We start from the raw sequence: 18,401 nt of genomic DNA on the forward strand, positions 1-18,401 counted from the left end.
GCGTCTCTTCGCAGTACATGGCTACAGTCATTAAATCGAATCAAGGAACGGCATTTCTCTGCCATTAGAAATGACGTTGAACGAAGTGCACGAAGGTGCTCCCTGCCAGGCTTCCGATGCCGAAAAGGCGATGGTCAAAGAGGAATTGGGCTATGTACCCAATAATCTCGTTAAGGTTAGCGCCTTCGTAGATACCAAGGGCTGCACGTCGCGCACTTGCGAGTCCGAGGGCCACCGCCCTGCCGCTTTGCTGCTCTATCCGTTGCGCAATGCTGAGGACGCATACAAGAAGAAACAGCGGGCCAAAGTGGAGCCCTTCCCGACCATCTACTGGCTGGCCTCCGCTGAGCTGAAGGCCAGAGTATCCACGCTAGAGGACCAGCAGTTTGTGCTTTCACTGCAGCATCGACTGGACACGGACCAAGCTGCTAAAGAGGTACAAGTACAACCTGCTCATGTCCAGATGAATATGACTCACATTGTCGTTACTGTAGAGAATGGCCCAGAGTCACCGCGAATACGCAGAGCAGCGCTGGAATATGATGACTCCACACGATCTAGAGCTTGTCAAGGGCCGACGCTGGGAGTTCGTCCTGCGTGACGTGGGCATCGCTGGTATCCGCGACTTCACCAACGTCAAGTGTCTACACACGCACTACGCACACTACCTGGCCACAGGCAACAACCAAATCGGAGAGTGGGTACAGGAGCTCCTGGACACCCCAGCGACTTGAGCGGACAGAAGTGCTCTCGTCCCGCCAATGGATCGCGTAGCCGCTTTTTAATGAAAGAAAAATAATCATTCGAAGCTACTTTTTCTTCTTCTTCTTGCCTCTGCCATTTAATAGACGTCACGTCGCTCTTCTCACTACCACGACATGTTTGACGAGAAACCTACCTACAGCTGTCACCTCTACGAGGGGCGAGCGCAGCATCTCCTCCTTCGTCTACCCACCACCACAGCACTCAGACTTTGTCTGCGTCCGGTCCACGTTGGACTCTATAGAGACCCGACTAGCGCCCGACACCTTGCGCATCTGATGGTTCGAATAGTCAAAGTTGCGCAGAATTGTTGTCGCCGTGAGTGAAAATGCCTGGCAGCAAGAAAGCAACAATAGAAACAGTTAGTCTCTATGCGAGTCAAAACAGCTCCAGACCGACAGACCTGCTCGACGTTGAGCGCTGTCTTAGCCGAAGCCTCAATGAAATAAAGACCGTGGGCTTCTGCCCAGTTGCGTCCCTCCTCCTCAGTGACCTCGCGTTCTTTCTCCGATACGTCGCACTTCATACCGACCACCATGATCTCCACTTCGTCGTTGTGGCAGTTCTGGTGGCATTCTTGCAGCCAACGGCCCAAATGCTCGAAGCTCTCTCTCCGACTCACGTCGTACACGAGTAGCGCGCCGTCCGCTCCCCGATAGTAGCTCCGAGTGATAGAGAGAAAGGTCTCCTGACCTGCTGTGTCCCAGATCTCCAGTTTGACTTTACGTCCGTCCACCTCGAGCAACTTGGCGCCAAACTCAACGCCGATGGTCAAGTCGTGGATTGGCTGGAAATGCTGCTCTGTGAACTGCAGCAACAGCGACGACTTGCCCACCTCCGAGTCTCCAATGATGATGTACTTGAGCGTCACGAACACCATGATCAGCGAGGTAAAGGATACCAAGCGAGAAAACTGAGGATTGAAGCGGCGTTTTGAAGAGAAAAAAAAACAGTTTTGGCGCAACCTAATTCGGATTAAGTTGCTCAACATTCCAGTCGAGAAACACAAGGCCACGCGATAATTTTAGCAATTATTCGTGCATAATGATACCTTGCAAGTGATTTAAGTCTCTCTCACTGCTTGGCGTTCACCTCAATCGTGTAGTCATAATCAATAGTAGGGATGACCGACTGGATGAACTTCAAGAACAGGAAAAGATATTGGTCGCTTCGGATTTCGTTGGCCGCCTGTTCTTCCGTCTCTGTCTCGCCGGGTTGGCGCATCTTGAGGTTGGCGATGATGCGCTTCATGACGGCGCCGTGTTGGCATGGATGGATGGAGGCATGGACCAGGGCACTGCGATGCGGATGTGGCTCCATAGTCACGGTACGGTTCGCGTAGTCCTGCATGATATCCTCGAACAACTGGTCACCGCTGAGTGGAGCGTTCCGTTCGTCGTAGCCAAAGAGCCACACGCGCGGTGTCTGGTAGTACTTGTCATAGGTGATAGACAGGTCGTACGTGCGTGTGCGAAGGATGGCGACTTCTGCATCGTCGGGTTCGCTGGCTACGAGGTAGCTGCTGGTTGAGGGGCCAAGCGCTGCTTCGTCATCCTCCACGAGATTGTCTTCCTCCTCGTAAGAACTCAAATCTCGAAGTTCTGGCTCGGCTGCAGCTGTAGGGGCAGCTTTAAAATGCTCATCCACGATGGCGCCGAATATCCCTCCGTTAGTGTTGGTTGAAGCTTTGAGTTTGTCCACGTCTGAGAGCGAGATTTCCCCCATTTCATCGCTCAAATCTGTGACGGCATTGGAGCTGCCACCCTCGGTCGCGTACGAAGAGGCAGCAACCCATCCTTCTTCTCCCTCGACTGCCTCCTCCGTTTGATAGCTTTGTTCCAGAGATGTCACACGGCGGCGGCACGGCACTAAGCGATACAAAACACAGTCAGTACAGTGGATGACTCGTTGATGTAGCCGCGAACAGGCAGCAAACCGTTGCGAGTGATGAGAAACTGCTTGTCCGCCGGCAGGTACGAGCGTCTCATACTAGGGTCGCCGCTCTCCCAACGCCATGTGGGGCACTTATACACAAGCAGGTCTCCAGCCTTAACGAATTCCTCGGGTGTGAGTAGTCCCTTGTCCTCGAACGACGACTCGGTCAGCACAGGCGTCAGATACTCGCGCACGCCGTGGAACAGACTCTGCATCGCTTCGTTTCCTTCTCTTCGAGCTCCAATACCGGTATGGGAAAATGGATCAGGGTTCATTTTTCTTCAAGACCCAAAATCTTCAATTACTCAATTAATAATGCAAAATGCCCAAATATTGGGCTGGCGCTTTACTGACGCGGTCGATCGATGCTGCTGCCGCTGCGCCGCCTCATGAGCTTCTCGGTACGCAGCTTCAAGGCTCCGTTGGCAGTGGACCAGGTGAATGTCTGTCTATCGAGTCGCTTCAGCCGCCTCGTACATCCAGATCCCTCAATTGAGCAACAGAAGACGCTGAATTGGGAAGATCTTAAGCGCCAGACGCCGAGGCTCTTCAATGCCTCAAAGTTCCGTTTCCAAGGACTGTCAGAAGATCATCCCTCTTCCCAACTTCAGATGAACTGGGGGCTGACCGATTATGCGTCGTATTTGGGCACGTGCTGCTCATCGCTAGCCCCGCAGCTTCTGGAAGATGGCGAAATGCTTCACAACGATCGCTTTGTCTTCCTATCACGAAAAGTGGGCGTCGCAGCGGTGTTGGAGACTAGGGACGGCCATGTGGCGCTCGTCAAGCGTAGTAAGAGTGTCGGCCTCTACCAGGACCTGTATGACACTCCAGGAGGACACCCTGAACCGTCCAACATCCAGTTGACAGAAGACGTTCTGCCGACACTGGAGGATGCAGCCAACGAGCTCAAGAGGACCCAGCTAGAGGATGCAGCCAAGCAGGAGTTCTTCCAATCCATCGTGAACGAAGTTTATGAAGAAGTAAACTTGGCCCCGCAGCGGCAACAGCCACCGATGTTGATGGGTGTCGTGCTACAGACCGACGCGTGCACTCCCAGTTTCTGTGAGTGGAGGGGCAGCTAAATAGCAACAAGTGAGGCTGAGGAGAGACTAACTGGAGGACATTCTGTGTTTGTGGCTTGCAGCTTTCCACATAAAGACGGAGTGTTCGGCGGAAGAGTTGAGGGAGCTGTATCACGCCGGACCATCGGACAAGTTTGAATCAGTCAAGTTGGAGCTTTTGTCTATCGAGAGCTTGCTGGACGAGGGGTCTACTGCGCTGTAAGGAAGTGAACGCGGGGAATGAGAGCTGAGAAGGTAGATGTTAATTTGTGTTTCGGTTTTGTGTGTGTGCAGGGACGAGTTAAAGCTGACACCGTCGGCGCAAGGCACGCTGGGACTGTGGAAGCAGCATACACTGCGTGTGAGACAACAACATCGACGGTAAACTTCTTACTGGATGACAAATAGAATGCGTTCTCTTGACGTTCTTCTTGCATTAGTGTAAAGTAAGTTCCTTCCTCTCGTTCGACTGAAATGCAAAGCCAAAACTACACGATATCCATGATGAGGGCGACGCCAGCAAGAACCCACCGCGCTGGCGGTGACTTGGACTTGAGCTGAGCAGAGAAGACGTAGGTGGGTCCACGGAACTCAGTCTTGTAACACGGACACACGTAGGACCCTTTGATGTCGAGCTTATCGGCTGCTACAGCCTTGCAGTTAATGACAGGCATGGGCGAGAACATTTCCTTGGGGTGGGAACGATCCACTGTGTTGTTCTGAATATCCCAGCGCGCTCCCATGAGGAAGAGACCGTGGATATAAGCGCCATCCCGAGATGGAGCGTCCACTTCGCCATTGCGGCGTTTAAGGACATCCGTCTGGATCACGAGTTTGTCGAGTTCCCATTGGTTCTTCTGAGCTGTGACCTGCATGATGGCAGTGAGGAACGACTGCGGGTTGATCATACCAGAAAGCCACGTGGCACGGGGAATATCTGCAGGGTTCTGAGTCCATTCCTCGAGTTGCTGTAGTCGAGCTTCAAGGTTCGTGAGCCACGAGCCAAGGGGACGCATGGACGGGAAGGCAAGTTTCTCCCACGACTTTGGCACGCGATCGAGGAACAAAGACTCTTGTACAGCCTCCATGGCGTCCGACATGGTCAGTTCGCCAGCGAAGCCCAACGACAACTCGTTCAATGAGCGCACCACTTCAGCTAGCAGCCCATTCATGGCCTCACACTCCTGGATAAACACGTTCTGGTACGGTCCCATTTCTTCCAAGTTTCGTGCGATCTCATCACACTCAAATTTCTTCTCACCAACACGAGACAAGACCATTTCCAGCCCTTGTTTTGCCAACTCCAACGGACTCATAGTAGCGTCTCCAGCTGCGGCATCTCGAGGCTGCAACTCCATCAAAGTACGGAACAAATTCTCAGACTGAGTCGTACGGAAATCGATTTCAGCGTTCGGGTGTAAACCAAAGGCCAGGGGTGAGTCTGTCTTGAGCTCCGTCTCAATGTGCTCCAAATATTTATCATAGGACGACGGAGCGAGGCACATGAAGGACGGGCCTTTCTCGTCTCCCACATTCGGGAACATTTCCATCTCGTCCAGTAATTCGTCGCGCATGTAGAAATCCAGATACGTGTTGGCTAGCAGCCGATCGAAGTCGTTCACAATGTGTCCACCATACATGATCTCACCGAAGATATAGCGGAGATCAGCCCATGGAATCTTCCCTCCTGCTGAGCTTTCCAGATAATTCTGCAAGCAGATCGCCGAATCTCGTAGATCGCCGAGTGAGAATGGATACATCATGTTGAAACCCAGAGGTCCATACATCTTGCGTTCCATGAGCACAGCGTGGAAGTGGCACAGCCCAAACAGAATCGACTTGACCTTGCCTTCTGCCTCCTCGATGTATTCCTTGGGGAAACTCACAAACGCTCGCTTCAAATTGGCTTTCAGACCAGACGGAGGCTCGTTCGTCAGCTTTATACAGCGATTGAGAACTCCAATCGGGATCGAGTTGGACGGGTCCGAAGTCAGGAACAAGCGGAAGTTCTTGTGCGAACCTTCCAAAGCAAACTCGTCCAGCTTCTTCTCTAGTGCCAGCAACCAGCGGGGCATCAAGTGAATATTGTTGAGGATAACCCAGTGTCCATTACGGTGTGCAACCTCCAGTCGGTCCATAGCGAATACGTCTTGGCCCTGACCCATGGACACATTGTGGTAACTCACACCTCGCTCGAAGCCATACTTGACGCTGAGTTTATCGACACCTGCCACCACATCTGCACCAGGAGACAAGATGAAGTACAAAGGCGTCGTGGGTGTCGAATCCAAGTACGAATTGTCCATCACTTGCAACGCGTTGAGTGCCGAGTCGCAGTCACAGTAGTTACTGCCGTTGGGCAGAACTTGACGCACAAACTCATTCACAGCCACCGTCATACGATCTGGACGTAGACAACGCACCACCAGAAGCTTGAGGAATGGCGTCCGATCCAGTCCAGCCCAGTCCAGCGGAAGCTTCTCAGACTCTGGAGTCACGTGGTTGTACCATTCACGGAAACGCGAGGACGCTTCCTTGAGATCTTGCGGCATCTTCTGGAACTCTTCGAGCTGAGCCAACATGTTGATAGCCGTCCACTGAGCTGGAGGCAGCCAGTCAATGGGGTTTGCTTCTTCTTCACCTCCACCGCCTGCTGGCTTCTTGGGCCCTCTTAACAGGAACTGCATGTAGGCTTCTTGCACTCGCACGTCCTCGCCCAGAATACCGCGACGCATGAGGTTGAACGTGAGTTGGGAAAGGAAAATGAGCTTGTGCGCCTCGAAGAGACCACGCGATACCCACGTGAAGATGGTGATTCGCAACGACTCGCGTAGGTTCAGTACTCTTTCGCTCTGTTTGTCGCTCTGGGGCGCTCGGTCGATTGAGTTGTAGAAGAACGTGATGAACGAGTCCAGACTGTAGCGATACATGTGGTCGATGGCGCTAAGCGTCGTGAGTAGGAAGTAAAGCATGGCCCCTTCTGCTGCTACTGGGCGATAGAGTTCCCGCGTGTTGTTGATGACGATCTCTGTCTCCTGGTTCTTCTTGACAGAGATGGAGATATCCGTCGCCTTCTTCTTCGTCTCCTCCAGACTCTCGATCAGAGGCACATCACTCAGAATATCGTCAGGCGCATTGGCTAGACGCTCCAGTAGCTGATCTTCCAGTTCCACTAGGTCGATCTTGAACTTCTGGAACGCTAGAACAAGCTCTTGTTTCTGTGCTTCGAGTTCTGGCTGCTCCTTCTTGACCACCTTTTCCAGTAACTGATCTTCCAGGCCACTCTCAGTAGCGATAAAGTTGATCAAAGTACACTGAGCTGCGATCTCTGGCTTGTAGTGAGGATTCGACAGTTTTGTTTGCAGATACATGAAGAAGTTGGGGTCGTACTGCACTTCTTCTCCCGCCAACTTCAAAAAGAGATTGGATCCTTTCTTGTACACTGCACGTCCAAGCACCGGGTCGAGTGTAGCGTCGATCTCTTCGCCAACATTCTCAATGATCAGCACGTGGCCATTCACAATCGCCGTCTCCGTTTTCCGTAGCCATTGGTTCTGACTCAATTGTAGCACTACCAGACCTCGATCTTTCTCTTTCTCGCGAAGCCACTTGATGCCTTGCAGCTGCGGATCAATGACCAGAGGCCAACGTTTGCAGCTCGTAATGATTGCACCATTCTCAATCGAGATCCGATCTGCTGGAAGCCCTTCACTCATCATCTTCGCGTTCTTACCTTCCGTCGTCAACATGGACAATGGGTCAATACCCTCAGTGATGGGAATTCCCTTACTCATGAGATCAGGAAACCACGTTTGCTGCCATAATTCCTTACGCACAGCTTGGTCGAATGCTCCGATGTACGACACGAAGGCAGCAGCCAGCAACGAGTTGCCAACGACCATCACTCCAGAGTTCTTCAGTTGCTCGATCTCAATGCCCCAACGTTCATTCTCGCTCGCTAGCCCATTCACCAGTTTCCCAGCCAGTAAGAGTCTGTTCTCACACGACTCCTTCATCTCCTCCACCTTGAGTTTCTCTTCGGTGGCTTGGCATAGCGTGTTCTCCAGAGCTTCAAGTCGCTTCTGCACTTCCGCCACTTGACCCATGGCACGAGCCAGTTGCTCCTCAGCCTCCTCTTTCTTCTTCTTGGAAGCTTCCAGCGAGTCCATCAGAGGCTTCACACGCACGTAGATGCGGTTAAACGTGTAGATATTGACGACCCAGGAGCAAATGTTCGCAGCGGCTGAACTTTTGGACGCCATCTTCTCGGCAGTGAACTCTGGGTCGGCGATCAGCGGCTCGATACGCGCAATGTCCGCTTCGGGAATGTCTTCGCCTTTAAATTCTTTGAGCGCATCCAGGAATGCACCGGCGTTGTTCATCATCTTCTTAGCTCGATCCCATTTGTGGTTCTTGTACTCCTTCTCGACTAAGATCAAACACGCCTTGGTGACGTTGTCCACTCCTGCTGGAGGCTTGGGCAGGCTCTTGAGCTCTGTGATGGCAGCTTTGGACAGACAGTCGACAGCTGCAGCGGCGGCATCCATGGCAGGTTTGGCTTGACTCAGCTCCTTCTCTGCCTCTGCTGCAAGCTCTGCGGCTGCTGCACTGGCCGTTTCAGCCTTGAGTTTCTCCTTGTTGGCGTTCTCCTGTTGCACTTCGGCTCCCGCTTTCTCTCGTCCCATTTGCTCCAGTAGTTGGTCAGTCGAGGCCTGTTTCTCAGCCACTTTGACCATGGTATGCTTGAGGTCCACCTGTAATTCAGCCACATCCGCCGACGTTTTACGGAGAGTAGAGAGTCCATCGTCCAAACGAGAGATTTGACGTTGAATATCCTCCTTCCGCTGCTTGAGTAGGATCTCGTAGAAGCTGATAAGTTCTAGGAAACTCTTGGGCGTCACGTAGTTGTAGCGCCTCTGGGTTTCATAGTAGGTTTTACTCATCTCAGTCACGGAAATGTGCACATCGGCCATGTGGTTTGCCAGGTTCCGTTGCAGTGCCAGATCCCCGATGTCCTCAAACTTCTCCAAGAAACTGGACGCTACACGCACCAAAGCATCGCGGGGCCAAGGATGGAACCAATCGATGACTGTGCAGTTCACTAGACCAGGGAATCGACGAGCTCGAACGCGGAAAACAGCGCCGACAGGAGAAAAACACATGATCACTCGGAAGTTGAGACGGATACGCAGCAGTAAAAAGTCCATAAGAGCGTCCATCGCGTCGGGGATTCCGTTAGCTTTTGCTTCGCTACGTAGAGAGCCTAGCAGGCCATCGAGATCTTCTTTAGGGAAGAGGTCGGGGATCCAACCGGACGACAACATGTCGTTGATGTAGACGAGGAATCGCTCGTTCACGATCTGCGAGTCCGTCATGAGAAAGACCAGGGGGAGGCCCTGAACACCTGCAATCTTGAACATCTCCGCCAGACTCTCCTTCAAGTCTTCGATGCGAAAATTGGACGTGACGGACAGTTGACGCACGTCGAAGCCGCAAATGTGAGACGCCAGACGAGACAGTGATTGCTTGCCACTTCCTCCGACACCGATAAGCATTGCGTTACCTCCAGGGTTCCCGATGATACGGCAGATGCGAGTCACGTGTTCCATAGCGTTGTCAAATAGCTCTAGATTCATCATGGAATACTTCGAGTTGTAGTCGTCCAGCTGCTCCACCAACACCTTGTTAAGAGCTTTCATCGAAGACACAGGCATGTAGACGCTGTCGGCCCCAGCCACTGGAGTTGCGAATGTTGTAAAAATGTTGACGGGAACAGGAGCGCTGTCTTTTGAGCCTGAAGGTGGAGGCGGTTGGTCGTTAAAAAGCGCAACTTGGTCCAAGTCTGGCAACGTCTTTTTGGTCACCTCTCGTATGCGATCACCGAACTTGAGAATGTCCTCATCGTTGATCAGACGGTCACAGAAGACGCGAGTGGCTTCGTGGACCCACAGACGAGCGAATGAGAAGGCAGTGGGGAAGAATTCACCTTTGGAGCGAGTGAGACCTTGAAAGATGTTGGACAGCTCGCGCATATTCCAGTTGTAGACGAACTTTGTGGCACTTGGGAGGAATCTGTTGACCATTTCTTCATGTAGAAGAATGGATACATTGACGATGTTCTCACATACTGCCATTACCGAAGGGCCAAAGCCTCCGTTCTGCATGTGTCCCTTTAAGATTGAGTTGTAGATGGTCTTGAGATCTTCCCGTCCAGGCATCATACACGCGAACAGAGCATAGTGGCGCTGTAAACGCTCATCGATAATGAAGGAGCCAGCTGTAGGATTCATAGCCGACAAGTACTGTACGTCCACGATCTCCTTTCTGAAGCCCAAGTCCACGCGGTCGAACAACGTCTTGTAGTCCATGTGTTGACGTAGCAGAGCCAGCGAGTTCTGCGTGCCATACGTCTCAATGTACGGCAGATTCAGGTCGTCGATAAAGTAGATCAACTTCTTGGTAGCTGGAGGGCCAAACATGCGACCAGAACGTTTGTCAATCACAGACTCCAGTTGCTGCTGCAACTTAGCTGAGTCTGTGTAGTAGTTCATGTTGATGTTCGAGAAGAGTATGTCGTCATCCAGATCTCGCAGGAAATTCTTGAGGATCGTCGTCTTTCCAGTTCCGCTGCCGCCTACGAGCATCGCTGGTCTTTGACGAGCCACCAGAGTCTCCACGAGGAATCGAATACGCACCGAGTCGTTCGTACTGATGACAATGGAGTTAAATGGCGTGTCTGCTGGACCGTTTCCGATGGAACCTGGCATGTACTTTGGCACTTTGGTACTCCAACTCTCGAACTCTCCCGACTCGAGGTTGTAGAAGTAGTCGAAACAGAGCCCTTCCTTCGGATATTTAACGTTCGTGAACGTCGAACACCATAGTTCGTGGAAGTTCTTGCGGTAATCAATGCTCTTATCAACGATTAGAGGGCCGCCAAACGCCCACGTCGCACAGAAGACGAAGATGGACTCGATCACCTCTGGGTTCTTCTTCTCCACTGGGATGTTCCCCAGAAGTCCTTCGAGCAAGTAGCAGATCGTCGACACCTGGTTGATCAGGCGCACTGGAGCCACTTGTTTGTATCCCTTCCGCATGAGATCGTAGATGGGGTCCACGTATTTGTCAAAGAGTCCGGGCAGATACGTGCGTTCGACTTCTTCCTCACGCTTAGCCACCCACGACTCCATGAATGGCCGCCAACCGATATCAATCTCATTGATAAAGAGAATTCCAGCTCTTGAGACGGTAGCGGGAGTGGCGTTTTTAAGCGAGTTGATCTCGAAGACCATCCGCATGGCACTACTCAGAGGGATGCGCTCATTCGACACTAGAGTCAGCACTTTGTTGTCGTCCATGACTGTGTTCATCGATTCAATCCACACGGCGTCAATATCTCCATCAAGTACCACCCATTTGTACGTTTGACTCTCGTAAAATCCCTGCTCCGAGTAGTTTTTGGCCATTCCACGCATGATAATGGACAGCACGCCATCCTTCCAGTCCTTTGACAGCGTCATGTAGCCATAAAGCTCATCAGAGGTGACAGCCTTGGGGTTCAGAGTCTCATACACGCATATCTTCTTCTCCTTCCCGAGGTTCCAGCACTTGGCCAGAGCCTGCCACGTCGTTGTCTTGGCACAACCAGCAGGTCCCAGGAGCATAACGGAGTGACGCACATCAATCAGTTCTTGCAGTTGGCAGATCTTGAGGATGAACGAGTCATCGTGCTGCAAGTTGTTGGCTTTACAGACCGTCACCGCCTTCTCTCGCAGCTCTGTATTGACCTTGGGAGCCACTTCGACGCCGATAAACAGATCGTTGATAAGACGCAGGAAGATCGGCGTGTCGTGGTGCGGGATCTTCGGTGTGTTGAAGTCTCGTAGAGCTCTCATCAGCACTTTATCCTCTTCAACATCAGGCTCTGCACGCTTGAGGATACCCGCCACCCGAAGCACTGATTTAACTGCACGTAGACCCCAGTCGTAGTGGAATTGCTTGGATAGCAGCTCGCCACTCAGCTCGTACAGCGTTACGAACTTGATCGCCAGTGTACGAGCCTGTTGGAATCCTTCAGACATCAACATGTTCTCGCAAATCGGCTTCAAGTCTGGTCGGATCATAGCACAGGAGCGGAAAAGAACCTTGAGATTCTCCGGTAATTCGGTACGACCAGCGTAACCAGGATTCATCGTGATGAAGAAGCCACATGTCGGGATTAGTGTGATTCGATCGGATGCGCCCATGAACTCAAACTCTCCGACGACAACAGGTGGAGTTCCTGCGGGCAAAGACTGGTACTTGGCCTCTCGATTGGCAGGGACAGCGTTGAACACAATAGCGTCCTGGATACACTTGACCTGTGTAGCCACCACACTGAGCACTTCAATATTGATGCGATTGAATTCATCAAAGCAACCCCAGGTGCCAGTTTGACACAACCCACGGAAGATATCCGCCATCGTCTGGTAATTCATCTGGTCCGAGCAGTTGAACACGTAGCAACACAGAGCCATAGCACGAGCCAAGTCTTTTGTCGTCTCGGTCTTGCCAGTACCCGCAGGACCAGCTGGAGCTCCTCCCAGGAACAATCTCAACGCCATCGTTAGCGTAATGTAACATCGATCTGTAAGAGGAGTGATCACGAGACGACCAGTATTACCGATCCATTCGTACGAATACTTGGAACGGAAGTCTGTGATGCGGATATCCACGTCGTAGTTCTCTTGTCTCCAGATGAAGCGAAGTTGCTGCTGCCACATGATACTGAGAGGCCCTTCCACTTTCTCGTCTACCAGTTTCTTGACGACATCACGCGAGTGAACGTCAAGAGTGATCAACGCGATGATTTTGCAGCGGTCTGGACTGGATAAGTTCCCTAGCACCAAATTGATGAGCTGCTCTAGTCTCTGATTGCATATCGTCAGGTATCTCTTGACCGAGTCTTCCTGGCCATTCTCGAACTCTTCTAGAGCCATCTCCGTCTCCTCTGTCCAGTAAATCTGCGTCGAGTTCAGCACAACTTGAGCTGGATAGTCAAAGAGCCACTGGTGTCGAGGTTTCTCCACGTCCCAATTAGCTGCTGTCTCGATTGAGTCGTGCATCTCTTTGCGAAGACAAAACCTCATGGCTTCGGTAAGTTCATTCAGCCAACTCTCAACTGCTCCAGCCATAGTGAAAATAGTCGGTAGCTTTACCGACTCGCCGTCTTTTGCCACCATCGTGTGTGCAGCGTTGGGCGAGTCGTCTTCAAACACAAGGTCACACAGAGAATCGTAGCAGTCACCTAGGAAGGGCATAATCTTCTTTGGGTTGTTGCCGTTCGACAGAATCTCCAGTAGCGCCACGTTCGAGACGAAATAGAAGCGAGGAAAGATCTTCTTCTTCTTGTCCAGATACTCGTTGAGCGACTTCTGACACTTCTCCAACATCGCTGTCATCTCTTTTAGTGACTCGAGACGACTATCCACTGAACAGGCGAGCACCACGTTGGGCTCCATCACTGCGTTCTTCATGAGATCCTTGAAATTCGAGTCGATCGACTCGAATGTACGGGTATCGTCAGGGAGCTGGTTACGGATATCGGGAGAGCTCAAGAAGATACTTTCGAGAGAAGCCCACTGCTTGGACACAGACACCCACTCCTTCAATACTTCCTCCACGTGCCCTAAAGTCTTCTGTGAAGCCAGTACGCGGTCCTTGAAGAACTCGACGAACTTGCCCATACCGATCATTGTCTGCAGCTCCAGTTGATTGCTCTCTAGTGACTCGACAGCTTCTTCCGAAGGTTTGACAACGAACGTGCCCGAATCTTTGTGGGGCACGTACTCGAGTGTGAGCCTTTGCCACAACTCCTCAATCATTTTCAGCTTCTTTTCGATCTTCTGCTCCTTATTGGCTGTCTCCACGATCTCGCCCACGTCGTCCACGTGTAAGTGGAGATTAAGTTTTAGGAGATCAGCAAAGCAGAACTTGGGGTCCTTCGGCTCTATGGCCTTTACGTGACAGATGGCAGATAGAGCTTTCCAGTGGCGATCTTGCATGGCTTCTGAGTGCAGATCATTGATCAGAGGCAGAACCGTCGACATGTTCTTCACGAGCTGCTCCGTGTCCTTGTATACTTGCCAGCCTTTGATGATCTGGTGCTCCGTAGCTTCCATCTTTAACTGCTTCATGAACGCTCGCGCGTACGCCTCAAAGGTATCTGTCTGGATGTTAGCCCATAGAGTACTCTTCCAATCATCAAACGTGGCTAGAACCAGATCCTTCAAGTCCCAGCATTTCTTCAGTTGTTGCAGCTCGTACAGAGTATCAGTCGTCTCCTGATACTTTGACACTTGGAGCTCGAAGAGTTCTTCCAGTTCATTGAACTCCCGAGCCTGTTGCATCTTCTTGTGAAGAGCCGAAGCGAAGTTGTTCATCTGCGCATAGGCGTCATTCGGTGCGCCCTGGAAACTGAACGGTGCCGTCGTTCGGAACTCATTCCGGAACTTGCGCATATCCAAAAAGAAGGACTCAAGTTCTTCCTTGATAGATTCGACCTCCGCCATCTGCAGTGGCATGATCTCTTCTTTCTTCTTGAACGTCTTGTTGACGATCGCTTCCCACTGCATCGGCGCTGCCTCCAGGTAATCCTGAACTGCGTGGTCTCCAATCGTCGTGTCTTCTACGTTGATGCCGTGAAGTTTCAGTAGATGAACTGCTTCTCGTAGCGGATCAAAGAGTTCATTCGTAGCGTCCATCTGCTTGCGAACATCACGAATGTGCGTCATAACACGCTTCAACGCGTCCTTGTTCTTGTCTGCCACTTGCTCCTCCAGTCCCTTAATGACAGTCTCCATAAAGTTGTGAAGCCCCAAGAGCTTGTTGACCACGTGTTGGTGCAGATACGTCGTGTACTGGTAGACCCACTTACTTACCCACGTCAACATGGCCGTCTTGATAGGCTGAGAGTTAACACGTAGCCATCCGATGTCCGTGGGCGTCGTCAAGTTCTCGATCTCACTCGCCACTTGCTCGTACTTCGTAATATCGGCGTTAAACTTCTCCAGGTCCAGCGTATCTGCACCAGCGTTAGCGCCTGGCACCATGGCAGTCGTTAGAAAAGTCTGGAAGTGAGCAGCCATGTCGGACTCCCAGAGATACCCGTAGCCGTCATATTTACGCTTGAAAGACGTCAGCATCGCCTCGTTCTCTTCTTCGTACTCACTTATCGTAGCCAGCATCATAGAGATCGTCATATCCGAGTGCATTTCCTTAAGGTACGAGCCTCCTCCGTCTGAGTCCAGACGTTTGACTGCAGTCGCCACGTTGAAGAACGAGTTGATCCATAGCTGAATCGTGTCGCTCAGCCCTTTGCCGTGATTCTCACCGATACTAGGATTGAACTGCACCCGATGCGCGATGAGATCCAGTTTGATTTCCAGCATTGGCAAGCGGTTCTGATGGTCTTTCGTAGCCTTTTGAGTTCCTTCTCGAAGCGGGGCTTCTCGCTCTCCGTCTTTGCCTCCCGATGGGTCCAGTTGCTTGGCTAGAAACTCAAGCGAAGAGCAGATAACACGCGCCACTCCGCTGACAACGATATCATTGACAAAATCGACGTAGGCCTTCCATTGGGCACTGTTCACACCAACAATGCCCGTGTTCGACTGCTTCAAACGTCGATGGATTTCTGTCGCCCCTTCTCGAATCTTGAGTGTCCGCTGGACGATGTAACTCTTGTGTTGACGCTCATGTTCACTCACTGCCACAGGTTTCGCCTGACGCTCCAACAGCGGCACGTTCCACGCACTGAGCGTATCTTGGATCGTGTTGAGGTTTTCCTTGAGGTTAGTCACAATCTCGTTCGCTCCTTCCACCGCCTTCCGGCACTCGTCAATGAACGTGTCGATCCCTGAGCTTTTCCAGTTGAGCTCTTCGATGCCTCGGCCAGCACAGGCGTCAATGTTCTGGATGTGCCGACGTACCAGGGGCTCCTCCAATGGATGAATGCCTTCGATCATGGCGTTGTACGGCTCCACAATGTACATGAGTTCGCCTCGATACTTGCGGAAAGTCTCTTCTTTGGTAGAAATCTGCAGAGCTGACTGCGGTACCTCAATGTTCAGTAGTCGAAGGTATTTAATCTCACGTAGCAATTTCTCCAATGCTGGGTCGAAGTTTACACGAAGACAGCGAGTCTGTGGGTGACGCAGCAGCAGTGGCAACTTGAGTTTGGCCTGGGAAGAGGCTTCAACGTCACGACTCCATTCCTCCACCTTCTGGTTCTCATATTCCTGTAGAGAAGCCATGATAGTGCCGTAGACTTTGTAGACTTCTTTGGCTTCTTCGCGCTCCATAACGTTCTGGTTGAGTTCTCGTAGCTTCTTCATCGGATGTTCGATACGCTCCACTAGTCCCCGACACCACGTGAGCGCACCAGCTACCGGGGGCAAGTTCCAGCTGATGGGAGGGGCGTCACGACAATGTAAGAACAACTCCTGCACCAGCTTCAAGTCGTGGCCGTAGCTCTGCACGAGAGCAACGTGCTTCTTCTCCAATTCGTCCTGAATGATCGGTCGATTGAGAAGACCCTCGAACGAATCGAGCAGCTGAAAGCGGCCGAAGATGGTGGAGCAGTCGTCAAAGCCCTGAGTGAGCACAGATCCTAGACGACGTTCCAGTTCCTTGATCTTACAGCGAAAATCGTAGAAATTGTCGTCAAACTTGGACGCACCCACATCCATAATGTCCAGTGACACGCCCTTGAACGTGTTGACAGCCTCTGTGAAGTCTGCGTGGATCTGTTGGACGCTCAGCGTCAGCGTCTTGCCTTTAGTGCCGCCCACCTCGATCTTGGACAGTTTACTGAACTGCACAATTGTTTGCGTGAGATCGAGAATGTCGTGGCAGCGCTCGAGGAAGCTGTCAAGGCGGACGAAGAGCGCATTGCCTTGGATACGCCACGGATTGGACGGACATTCCGCATTAGCTGTGGCCCTGTAGTCGAAGTAAGTGCTCTTAAAGGCTGAACATACTTGTAGAGTCGTCTTGAGTTGCTCTACAGCTTGTCCAGCTTCATCTTGGTCAATAAGAGCAAAGATCAACTCGCCACTCAGATATTTCCGTGCTTGGTTAATGAGTGAGTTGCAGATCTCCCGCATGAGCACCACGAGACGAGCCGGGGTGTTGTAGTGTTTGGAGTTCTTCCATATCAAGAGAATAATGTGAAGCATCGGCTTGAAGAGCTCCGTAAGAGCTGGAAAGTCTTCGTCGTTGTTGAGGCGAATGAACCATTCCTCCAGCGTACGCAGATACTTCATGTTGTCATTGGCCTCGATACGAGCCGTGAAGACTTCCTTACACAGTCGAGCAAACGTGGCGCAATACGTACTCTTGGATCGATCCAAAGCTGTGAGGATCTTGCGCACTTTCTTGGACTGAAGCTGGTCGAAAATAGAGTTGAGATTGGCAGCTTTAAGCTTCCAGAACTCAATCTCGGCATCGGGAGTTGGGTGGAGCCCTTGCTTGAGTAAATCCTCGGGGTCTTGTTTGAGCACATTTTTGATCTGTTTGGTCCAGATGACGATGGAGCCTTCGAGTAGAGACACTTTATTGCTCAGATTGGTGGCGTTGCCGTCGATAGGAGGCAGCGGGAGACACGTCTCTCCTTTGGTGGCTCCACTGATGATCGATACTGACGCCATATAGGAATGGAATTTGTCCACCACTTCTTTAGACGCGACTTCTCCCCAACCTTCTTGGTTAGCGACGTTGGAGAATAAAGGCAGGTATATCTCCGCCACCATCCGCTCCAGATACTCGACACTACTGGGAGTCAGCTCATTTACCATAATGTCGCTCAGGACGTTCGTGGGTGTGATGGCGGTCTTGTGGAACTTGGTGAAGCACACAGTCTTGCCTCGAGGAAGAGTTGCTGGCATCTTGATGGACGCGATGACGTTGTCTCCAGAGAAAGCGAGCATCGTCACGTCTTCGTTGTCTAGGAACTCTTTGATGCACATTCTGTTAGCACAAAGGGGTAAGTGGATCCACCATGAACAGGCCAAGAGATGGTTAATTCTCCACGTACTCATTGGGTTCTGTTGCATATTTGGCTGTGAACTTGGGACCGACTAGTTGAGGGAACGCAGTGGCCACTCGCTGCTCAATATACTTGAGAGGGTTCACGTCGTTCTTGTTAGGCGCTCGCTCGCCGTCTTCGCCTCCCATGGGTGCGAACCTTCACGTGTGATGAAATCGTCCAGTCGGGGCCTGTTAGCGAGTGAGCTCTTGGCTCGAGTGGCCGTCGCTTCACAAAGGTTTGGATCGCAACTAAATTGCGGGAAAGAGGGGGGGGGCTGCATGAAACGACGTATTTAAGGCGTGAATAAAAAGTGTCATCATCATTGCAGTCGCCATTCATTAAAACCAGCGAAACTAACAATCAACTGGCAGCGAAGACTTAGAACTTGCCCAGCAGCGAAGCATACACGGCCATGACAGTCCATAGTCGGTTCTCAGCCTCGTCGAAGACCACCGAGCGCTTACCGTAGAAAACCTGCAGTCATAACAAACAATACGTTAACCGATTGATCCAATAAGACTCGGTTCATTACTGCACGCGGCGTACCTCGTCGTCGACCTCGTCCTGGTGACGCG

The 18,401-nt window shown here is 51.7% G+C and overlaps 5 protein-coding genes across 5 annotated transcripts; 2 read left to right on the top strand and 3 right to left on the bottom strand.

The window, feature by feature from the left end:
- Nucleotides 1–70: 70 nt before the first annotated feature.
- Nucleotides 71–816, top strand: PITG_12573 (uncharacterized protein; the record flags this gene model as incomplete). The annotated part of the gene is made up of 2 exons (XM_002900399.1): nucleotides 71–436; nucleotides 495–816. 2 exons carry the CDS (start codon nucleotides 71–73, stop codon nucleotides 732–734), a joined length of 606 nt encoding a protein of 201 aa, XP_002900445.1.
- A 131-nt stretch (nucleotides 817–947) lies between these two features.
- Nucleotides 948–1,642, bottom strand: PITG_12574 (Rab2 family GTPase, putative; the record flags this gene model as incomplete). Its single annotated transcript, XM_002900400.1, has 2 exons — nucleotides 948–1,094; nucleotides 1,166–1,642. 2 exons carry the CDS (start codon nucleotides 1,640–1,642, stop codon nucleotides 948–950), a joined length of 624 nt encoding a protein of 207 aa, XP_002900446.1.
- Nucleotides 1,643–1,708: 66 nt separating this feature from the next.
- PITG_12575 (autophagocytosis associated protein, putative) lies at nucleotides 1,709–3,751 on the bottom strand (the record flags this gene model as incomplete). The annotated part of the gene is made up of 3 exons (XM_002900402.1): nucleotides 1,709–2,367; nucleotides 2,464–2,630; nucleotides 2,699–3,751. 3 exons carry the CDS (start codon nucleotides 2,910–2,912, stop codon nucleotides 1,837–1,839), a joined length of 912 nt encoding a protein of 303 aa, XP_002900448.1.
- On the top strand, nucleotides 2,831–3,984 carry PITG_12576 (uncharacterized protein; the record flags this gene model as incomplete). Its single annotated transcript, XM_002900401.1, has 2 exons — nucleotides 2,831–3,762; nucleotides 3,845–3,984. 2 exons carry the CDS (start codon nucleotides 3,309–3,311, stop codon nucleotides 3,982–3,984), a joined length of 594 nt encoding a protein of 197 aa, XP_002900447.1.
- A 265-nt stretch (nucleotides 3,985–4,249) lies between these two features.
- On the bottom strand, nucleotides 4,250–17,972 carry PITG_12577 (sporangia induced dynein heavy chain; the record flags this gene model as incomplete). The annotated part of the gene is made up of 2 exons (XM_002900403.1): nucleotides 4,250–17,749; nucleotides 17,829–17,972. The coding sequence occupies 2 exons, from the start codon at nucleotides 17,970–17,972 to the stop codon at nucleotides 4,250–4,252; spliced, it is 13,644 nt and encodes a 4,547-aa protein (XP_002900449.1).
- Between the last annotated feature and the right edge of the window lie 429 nt (nucleotides 17,973–18,401).

The sequence above is a fragment of the Phytophthora infestans genome, genomic scaffold, assembly GCF_000142945.1.
Source record: "Phytophthora infestans T30-4 supercont1.26 genomic scaffold, whole genome shotgun sequence".
NCBI classification, from domain to species: Eukaryota; Oomycota; class Peronosporomycetes; order Peronosporales; family Peronosporaceae; genus Phytophthora; species Phytophthora infestans.